The sequence below is a fragment of the Besnoitia besnoiti genome, chromosome II (assembly GCF_002563875.1).
Source record: "Besnoitia besnoiti strain Bb-Ger1 chromosome II, whole genome shotgun sequence".
NCBI lineage: Eukaryota > Apicomplexa > Conoidasida > Eucoccidiorida > Sarcocystidae > Besnoitia > Besnoitia besnoiti.
The window spans coordinates 2,734,562-2,743,618 of NC_042357.1; the positions used below are offsets into that span (position 1 = coordinate 2,734,562).

General features: G+C 58.9%; 1 protein-coding gene across 1 annotated transcript; it reads left to right on the forward strand.

Annotated features, from left to right (window-relative positions):
* Positions 1–1,934: 1,934 nt before the first annotated feature.
* On the forward strand, positions 1,935–7,533 carry BESB_037340 (uncharacterized protein; the record flags this gene model as incomplete). Its single annotated transcript, XM_029362320.1, has 8 exons — positions 1,935–1,952; positions 2,438–3,617; positions 3,789–3,896; positions 4,308–4,405; positions 4,697–4,772; positions 5,086–5,244; positions 5,483–6,421; positions 6,860–7,533. 8 exons carry the CDS (start codon positions 1,935–1,937, stop codon positions 7,531–7,533), a joined length of 3,252 nt encoding a protein of 1,083 aa, XP_029221285.1.
* Positions 7,534–9,057: the final 1,524 nt, after the last annotated feature.

Sequence of the window (9,057 nt, forward strand, 5' to 3'; positions counted from 1 at the left end):
TTCCCCTGCCTATTGGTTCGCGGAACTGAGCAAAATCAGTTTGGCTCCGATCGATTACCCTGCGTAGGAATTCGTATCTGGTGCCCTTCCATCAAAGCGCATCCCGCCTAGCTGTCATGATTTGCTGAGAACCTTCTAACCGTAACTCGTCGAGAAGTTGGGACCGGTGGCAACGCGTTTGATGGAAAAGCCCCTTGTGTGAGACGTGAACACTGTTTCCATCTTGCATGTGATGGGACTGGCTACGCTTGAAGTTTCCTCACGCGTTTGCTACCTTGAAAAAAATTCGCTGACATGCCGGTTAGCTCCCGCCGTCCGGTCGTGTCCGCCTCCAGCGCGAGAACGGCACGGCGAAAAAACCATGTGCGAAGAAACGAAACGCTACATGACAGCCGCTTTTCGGACATGATTCTCGGCGCCTCTCCCCGTCCTTGCGAACGGAAAAAGGAAATGAAACGACACTTGCTTTCAAATGTTCGCGCCGCTGTCCATGTGTAGGCAAAGGCGGAGGTTTACGTATGGCATTCCATGGGACAAGTGGCAGGAGCGACCGCGCGCCGCAACGCCTTCCTCTGTCTCTTAAATTGACGGCAGCGTTTCAGCGTCTTCCGCTTTCCCCGAAAGTTTTCGAACTGTCAACTCCTTGGAGGCTCTCTCCCCCCTCCGTGTCTCCTTTTTCTGAGAAAAACATACCAAGTTCGCATTTCAAGTGCTACTCGCTCTTTCTGACTGTCTTTCTTCTGCTTTCGAGCCCTATGCGTCCGTTCCTCTTCTCTGAGGCAGTTGGAATAGGTGATAGAACTGCAGCGGTCAGTGCCTCCTGCATCTACGCTGGAGGGAATGGTTTTGCAGCTGCCGGTCCTCGCACTCACGGAAATGGATGCACTTTTTTAGGTTCAAGTCCTCCCCGCATTTTCTGCATTAATGCATTTCTTTCAGCAAAAGACAAGCACTGTCTCTGCTCGTCATTTGAGAGCCCTTAGCATTCCCAGGCGCGGAGAGGCCACACGAGGACATTCGCGCCTCGTCCCCTCTGGAGACTTTCTCAAGCAAGGCAGTCTAAAAGCCTCAGCGCGTCGCCACGGATGACTGTTCGATCTGAAAGCGGTTTCTACGATATTTTGCCGGTCCTCGCCGGCCGTGTTTCGTCTCTCAACGACGGCGCGTCGATGCACTAAGGAAAGCCGTCGCGCTCCTACCGCGCGGAGAGCCGAGCGACTTTTTTTCTTCGTCGTAGCTCTGCGTTTTCTAGTTTGCGTTCTCTTGTATTTACAGCATATGAAGCGCGGTTGTCTTTGCCAAATCCCTTCTTTCATTACTGGCCATCCGGCCGTCTCCGTTACCTCTGCGGCATTCTGCCGCCGGCACTCTCCGCCGTTCCTAGACTCGCTGGCCGAGCGCGGCGCAGTGAAACGCCGACTTCCTTGTCTCCGTCAACCATCTTTATTACTTGATTCGACAGAGAGGCTCCGCGATTCCCACTCGCGCCCTCCGGCGGCCTTCTTTGTAGCTCTACCTGGGTCTCAACAGCGGCCGCTCCTTCCCGCTTCGTCCTGCTAAATATCTCGGCCGTGCAGGATAGTATTCGCGAAACTTCCAGTGTATTTGCAACCAGCCTGTGCCGCAATCGAGAAGAGGGCGTCTTCGTTTGCGGCTCGACTCCTGTGCAGCAGCGGATATCCACACACTGTATGGCGGCTACCAGGGCGAGACAACGCAGGGAGCTCTCGAGGGGCTGTATATCTACTACGCCTTGAGGGCACCTCTGTTTCTACAACCACGCGAAACTCGGGACACATGTAATATGTTTTGTGTGTGCGTCCGTCCTTTCGAGTATCGCCCATCTGCCGCACAGGGTTGTCTCCGTATATAGAGCATGGCGAGTGAGGCAAAGCCCCATGCCAGGTTTCCGCAGCACGATTGAGTCAGCCAGCATGGAGGGGGAGCGCGTTGTAGGCAGGCGGAGAGACCGACGGGGCAGTCAGGGGCTGACAGAGTCTGAGGCCAGGCGCTGCGCAACCCCTCCATTGTGCCAAACTGCTTTCGAGACCGCGGTTTTCGTTCGGCCTGTGGGGAGAAGCAGACTTGGAGAACGTGACTGCGGCCTCCAGGGAGACGCGCGTTCCTCGAGTCGGGATAAAGATGCCTTCGTCGAAGAGAACCCAGATGCGCGTTCGGCTTGCGGCCGAGATGCCGCATTGACGCCGGGTGGACGTGCACTGCAAGAGTCAGCTTCTCGTGGGGAGGCGACGTTTTCTACAAATTCCGATGCAGCTTCAGCCGCTCCTGAGCGAAGTATGTCTCGTGGGGGGATCTCCCGGAGGAGACATCCGGGGGGTCGGTGGAGGATGCCGACACGGCGCTGAAGCCGAATTTATGGTCAGTTGCCTCGTCTCCTCTGGCGCGCGCCACCGTCGACTGCGAATACCCGACCCAGGCACGCTCGCCGAAGGCGCCTGACTCTGCAGAGGAGTTCTTTTCCGACGATATTGTGGCAGGCGCCAGTTTTCCTTTGTCTTCCACCTGCCGAGGGCACGCGCGGCACCGGCGAGGCCCGCGCACGCCGCGCTCCAACTCGGTGTCCAGCGCGCCTTCTTCCAGCAATGCGTCGCCTGACTGCTCGCCCTTTCGCTGCGGCGGAGAAGGCTCACGTGTGCGTACATCCGAGGTGACTGTGGACTGCCGCAGGCGCGCGTCTCTAGGCTCCTGGGCGGAGGAGAAGGGCGATGCGTGCGTTCGTTCCACTGGATACAGTTTGCGTTCTTTCGGTTTGAGCGGGGGGCAGACGGCGCCGAAGAGTCCGCGAGCTCTGCTGTCCGCCGAGGCGCCCTTCTTGCCGCCGGAGGACACCAAAAATAGAGACGCGGCAGCGGCCCGCGTCCTCTATTCGTCGTCGTCCTCCTCCACCTGCTCAGCGAATCCGCTCTCCGCTCCACGTTGCCCAACGTCGCCCCGATTGTTTTCTGAAGCGTCTTCTTCTTCTGTTCTCCCCGCGGGTTCTTCGCGTCTCTGCCAGTCGCTCGCTCGCTACGGCTCGCCTTCTCTGTTTCCCGATTCTTCAGACATGTGTGTTCGCGTGAAGCCCGCCGAAAAGCTGGCGATGACTCACGGTCGAGGCGACAAATCCGGGCCGCATGAAGGCGCCAAAGCTGCGCGGGGCGGTTTTGCGACGCCGGTTGCCTCCTCCTCGCCGTCGCCCTCGCGGCGAGCCTCCTCTTCGTCCTTCTCCAGTTGCTCCCCCAGTTCCGTGTCTGCCGCCTCTGCCTCGCGCTCGCCCGTGCTTCCGCGCCTCGCGCCGCCTCCAGGTCTGCGCCCGTGCTTCTTTGAAACTGCGGTCCACGCAACGGCCTCGCCGCCGGAGGCGCCGGTGGACGCCGGCCGAGACGCGCTGCTATATCCGTCCTATAGTCGGGCAAGCACGTCGTCGATTGGGTCTGGAGGGCACCCCTCACCCCTCCACAGCCCCGGAGGAGCTCTCGAGCCTCCGGCGGACGGCGCGCGGGTCGACACACTCAACATTGTATCTTTCAACGCTGGCCTCTTGGAGTATCGTCTCTGCGGCCTTCAAATCTACCAAAATCCTCCCTTCACTCGCCGACGTCTCACGCACATTCCTGGTAAGAAAATGCGAGAAAGGAGACAGTGCCGCGGAGGGGCGCGAGGGGCGTCACGCCGGGAGACTGAGTCTCTGTCTACTCGCGCGTCGCTGCTCGAGAGGCGCGCATAAAAGTCGGAACGGGGCCGCATGCATTTTAATTTTCTCTTTTCGGCGGTTTTTTTTCATGCAGTTTCCCTCTTGGACACCAAGAGCGACATCATCTGCCTCCAGGAAGTCTACGACGACGTGCACGCGGACTTCCTTGTGGACTCCATGCGGCACGTTTTCCCCTACGTCGGTGAGTATAGCAGGGAAGAGAGCAAACAGTCGAATAACGTCGCGAAGATAAGATCTTCTTTATTCTGTTGCCATATATCCGTACATAATATATATGTATTTATTTATTCATTATATATATATATATATTTATGGGGGTACGTGGTTTGAGTGGCGCACATGAACGCTGCATATAGGCATGCATACATTCGTATGTGTCTGGATCCATGAAGGCGAAACAACGCGCGTTGACCTGCCCTTTCGGAGTCTCCTCATCGAGAGGGTTTGCATTTCTGCCTACGTACGGACACTTACAGACGCATTTTCCCTTGATTGGGAAAAAAAGGCTGCGAATGCATGTCCACCGGGGGGGCTGCGTGTCGCCAGGGCGTGCACGGCTGGGAATTTGCTTTGTTCTGTCTGCTGGCTGCAGGCCGACGAACTTCCGGCGGACGTTTCGCTCTTCACAACGGCTTGATGGTTTTGAGTCGCTTTCCTATTCTCCACACGCGCTTCCATCCGTTCCACGATGTAAGTTCCTGTTTCCTCTGTCTCTTTGTCCTCCTCCCTTTCTGCATCACGCCATCCTGTTCGCGCTTGCTTAGGCCTCGGCATTTTTTTTGCTCTCTTTCGAAAAGGTTCGTGTGAAGCCGACGCGGGGTCGTATGCGTGAGGGCAGCTCCTGCGTGAATCCGCGACCATCAGCAGCCTTTTCGAGTAGCTCGGCTTTCCTACGGCAGCCGCCTGCGTGCGTGCCATCTGTGCTGCGAATGCGAAGCCTCTTCTCATGTCTGCGTCACAAAATCTCGATTTTTTCTGTAGGTAACGTACATCGAGAGACTCTTTGGCTCGAAGGGCATGCTGGAGTGCTGCATCGACATCCCGAGCGTCGGCGTCGGTAAGCACTGGGGCTGAGAAGAGACAGGAGGCGTCGCCTGAAGGCGCGAAGGCGCAGGGGGTGGGCAGCAGACTCTCTGCGGGAGATTCCCAGCTTGTTAACACAGAAAGGCTCCTAGAGGGCTTGCGCAAAGCGTGAAAAGGTGGTTTTTTCTGGGGGTCCAGTTTGCTTCCTCTGCAGGGGGTGTCTTCCTCTCGAGATTTCCTTCCTGACTCCGTGGCCAGTTGCTTACCCCACTCCGTGCGGACTCGCCTTCCACTTTCGCGTGTGCGTCCTTCTATCCAGTTATTTGCGTGAGCGGGCCTGTTTGCAGTCGCGCTCTTCAATATTCACCTGGCGAGTGGGGCCGTGGATCCTGAGTCGCCCTACGTGGAGGCGCTCCGCAGCGCGGAGATTCAGCAGGTGCTCAGTGCCTGCGAAGACGCAGGCGTCCGCGGCGAGATCCCCGTCGTCGTCGGCGACTTGAACGCCGGTAAGGCGCCGACGCGCGAAGACTGGACGCCAGGGAGGACGAGGGGTCGACCCAACGCCTGTTGTCGCGTAGAAGATGAGAGGAGGCGAGCGGAGGGAGGCTCAGGCAAGCGTGAGATAGCTTGTTCTGGGTGGTGGAGGCTGTCAGCATGTTTTGCGTTTTTTCACATTTTTCATCTTTTTTCGGAATTAAAGTGCACGTGTGTGGTGTTTGCTGTATGCGTGGGACGCCTGTTCAGCTCCGGATCTGTGTGCGAGCAACTACAAGTCGTTCGTGGAGCGGGGCTGGAGGGACTGCTGGCTGCAGGTTCATGGCAACCGCGACGTGCTGCTGCGGCACCATTTGGTGCATCAGCAGCAGATGCTTCTGCAGCACGACTTGAACCCGGACATCCTCGAGGAGCGCCAGCGGCAAGTTCAGCTCGAGCTGGAGCATCTCCTGCGCCAGCACAAGATTCAGCAGCGCATGCTCGCGGCGGACGTGCAGAAGCGGAAGGGCAGCAGCCAGCGCGCCCCCGCGAAGGCGAGCGGCGGGGGCAGTGCGCGGCGCGGCGAGGACGGCGAGTCACAGAAGGCGGAGGAAATGCGCCCGCTGTGCGCGCGGCGCGAGCGACCCTCGGGCAGCGAGCGTGCGCGCAAGTTCCTGGAGGCGGAGTTCCGGGACGGGTATCACCCGCTGTCGCCGAACGGGGAGGTCGTCGCTGTGGCAGGCCCCGCGCCACGCCAGGAGAGGCCCTTCGCGACCAACGGGCAAGATGAGCTCGCGGCCGGCTCCAGTCGGAGTGGAGGCTGCGCGCACGTCGCTGTCGAGATGGCGGCGCTGCACTCGACCCTATCTCCGCGGAAAAACAGCCGCTTCGAGGAGCTGTCGGCTTCGCAGGCCGCCTCCACGCTGTCGACTACAGCCCCGCCGTCCTTGCAGGTCCTCCCGATGGCAGTTGGAGCCGAGAGTTCCCGCGCACGGGGCGAGCGCCTCCGCTCGCTGCCGGCTGACGCCGACGGCGACCTCGAGCGAGGAGGGCAAGACGCAGAGGCTGCGCAGGCCTCTGGGCAAGCCGACGAGGAGAGGCGGCTCCTCACCGAGGCCGTCCACCTGACCACGCAGAAAGTCGAGCAGAAAATCCAGCACGCCCGCGCCACCAACGGATGGAGCGCGATGGCTGGGCTCGGCGGCGCCGGTAAGCGGAACGGAGACTCATGGACCCACGTCGTGCGCCACGCGTAAATACATATATATGTATATATGCGTAGGGAGAGAGATATGTACGTGCGTATATATATACATCCATACGCATATATTTATTTATATGTATATATATACGTTTGTGAACACGCCGCAGCCGGGCCTGTGCAGGCGACATTAGTCACGAATGATGCCTCAGGGCGAAGGTCTATTGATACACCTCGCATGGGATGAATGGATATATCAGTCGCTTTTGTGGTGAAACCGTGGAGAGCCTCCCAACTCGAGCAGTTGAGCTGAAAGCTTTCTACTCTTGGCCTTTGTTCGATTCCGTGGTGGCGTCCGTGTCTCTCTCTATGTGCGTGCATGCGTGAGAGTCTGCGCGCTCTCGCGTCCGTTGTATTTTCGCATTTTCTTTCGGCGATGCGCGCAGCGATGGTCGCGGCGGAGGACTCCGAGGCGACGACGACAGACGACGCGGAGGAGTGGCTGCTGCGGAAGAAGGAGCGTGGGGAGGGTTTGTCGAGTTTTCGGCAGGCGTCGGGTGCGCTGCGCTGCGCGCGCTCGTCGTCGCTGCTGCTGGCGGGGGGCTCGCTGGTCACCTCGCCGGCGCACGCGGAGGACGAAGAGGACGAGTGGAAAGACCGCGAGGAGTTCACTTGGGATCCACAGAATCCGCTCAACTCCATTGGGCCGCATGCGGGCTGCCACGGGCTGCGCTGCGACTACGTGTTCCTGCCTCCGCAGCGACTGAGCGGGGGGCTGAAGGCCTTTGTGCCCGTCGCGGGCGAGATCCTGCTGCGCGAGCCACGCGTGATGGTGGATGCTTGCTGCTTCGGCTGCCTCGGGCAGGTGATGCTGGTCACGCTCAGTGACCACTACGCGCTGAAGATCACCCTGCGGCGCTCCGCTTCCTTCGACTGCCTCACTGTCTCGCAAAGCCCCAGCATGCAACTTGCCCTGCGCGAGGCGAACCTCTTCTGCGGTCTCCCGGGAACGCTGAGCGACGGGGAAGCCGAAGAGGAAGAAGCCGCTGGCGCGGGAGCCGCAGAGGGCGCCGACCTTGAGCAAGCGGCGCCAGCGACTGCGGAGCCCGACGGCCTCTGAGCTCGCCGCCGCACAGGCCATAGCCGCCCCGTCAAGCGAGGCGGGCAGACATGAGCAGGCAGATGAGGGGAAAAAGGCATCCACGGTCACTGCGGAGGGGTGGGGAGAGGACGCAGAGGGAGATTCAGGAGAGAGGGAGGTGAGGAGGATAGCCGAGAGAGGGAGGCGAGGAGGATAGCCGACAGAGCGAGGCGAGAGGAAGGCACATGCGCATTCCTCATTCGCAAGCCTGCTGTCGCTACGAATTCGAAGAGGAGGAGTTCTATGGATTTAATTTTTTACGGAATTCAGCAACAGGGCCGTGAAGAGTTGGCATTTCTCACGTGTCTGTACTGAGCCGCACGCGCGTCTCTGCGTCTGCGTCCAGGCAAGAATGTCCACGAAACACCCATGTTTTTTTGTGTATGTGGTTGATGTGTGGAGTGTGTAAGTTCGTGACGAATGTTCCTCTGTGCAGTTTTGTTTTCGCGCTGGTGGGGTCATGCTTTGCGTCGCGTCAGGTGCTGCTGGGAGGGGGCGCAGAAGCGGAGAGCAGCTCCCTAGGGAGGGTCTGAAGGGTACTAGGTTTTCCTTTTGTTTGCTTCGAAGTAGGCCTTTTTTTTTCTTTCAGGGGAGGCGCCGCGGACGTGGCCAGAGGAACGCGACGTGGTGTCTCTACACGAGTCACGCTTTTTCACCCTTTGGTTTTTTCGCGGGTCTTGCACGCTTCTCCACTCTGCGTGCAGCCGTGCCTGCGATTCAAATTCTTCTTCCCCAGTTACTGCGCATTCGGGTTTCAAAACCTGTGTTCCCTGTCTCTTCAATTCGTTCACGTCTCTTATCCCTCATCGGCTCTGCGTCTTCGGGCGGTCTTCGCGAGCGAGGCAGGCACCTATTCACAAACTTTTTTCTTATCTCGCAGCCTCGCACTTAGCTCAGGTTCATCCGCTGCTCACTCTATCAACAGGCAGACGCACTCTGGTGACCCGGGCAGCTCAGCGTGCGCTTCGAAGAATTGAAAAGAGAAACAAGGAGACGCAGAGCCCCGTTCCCTCTCGAGGCGCAGGGGGATACACACGACACGTTCTTCACTGAGAAATTGCGCGCCCTGCCCCCGGCCTCCTCGCGGCTGTTGGCCTTGTGTGCACCGCGTGAGGAAGCTCCTCGACCTCCGTGCCCGCGTCGGAGTCTGTAAAGACTACGCCAGATACATTCCTCACACGTGCCGGGGTACAAATGTTGCAGCCCGATTCCAGTCCCGCTGAACGAGAAGTCTAATCCGCTGTGCCTGCCTATGCGTCGCTCGGGCTGGGTTCTACGGCTAAATACACTGGCGTCCCCGCAGCCTGTGGAACAGTTTTAGCCTTTTAGACCGACTATCTAGAGTCTCCGGCGAACGCCCTCCCTGTGTGCGTATAATCTTGACCTACACATTCATTTGTTTTTTATTGATTTTTCGTCGCGAAAGAAGCAACTCTTCCCAGCGCTGTGAAGCCGCTAGCGGCGCAGATACATGACAAGCGGTGGCGGTTGGTCAGTGAGACA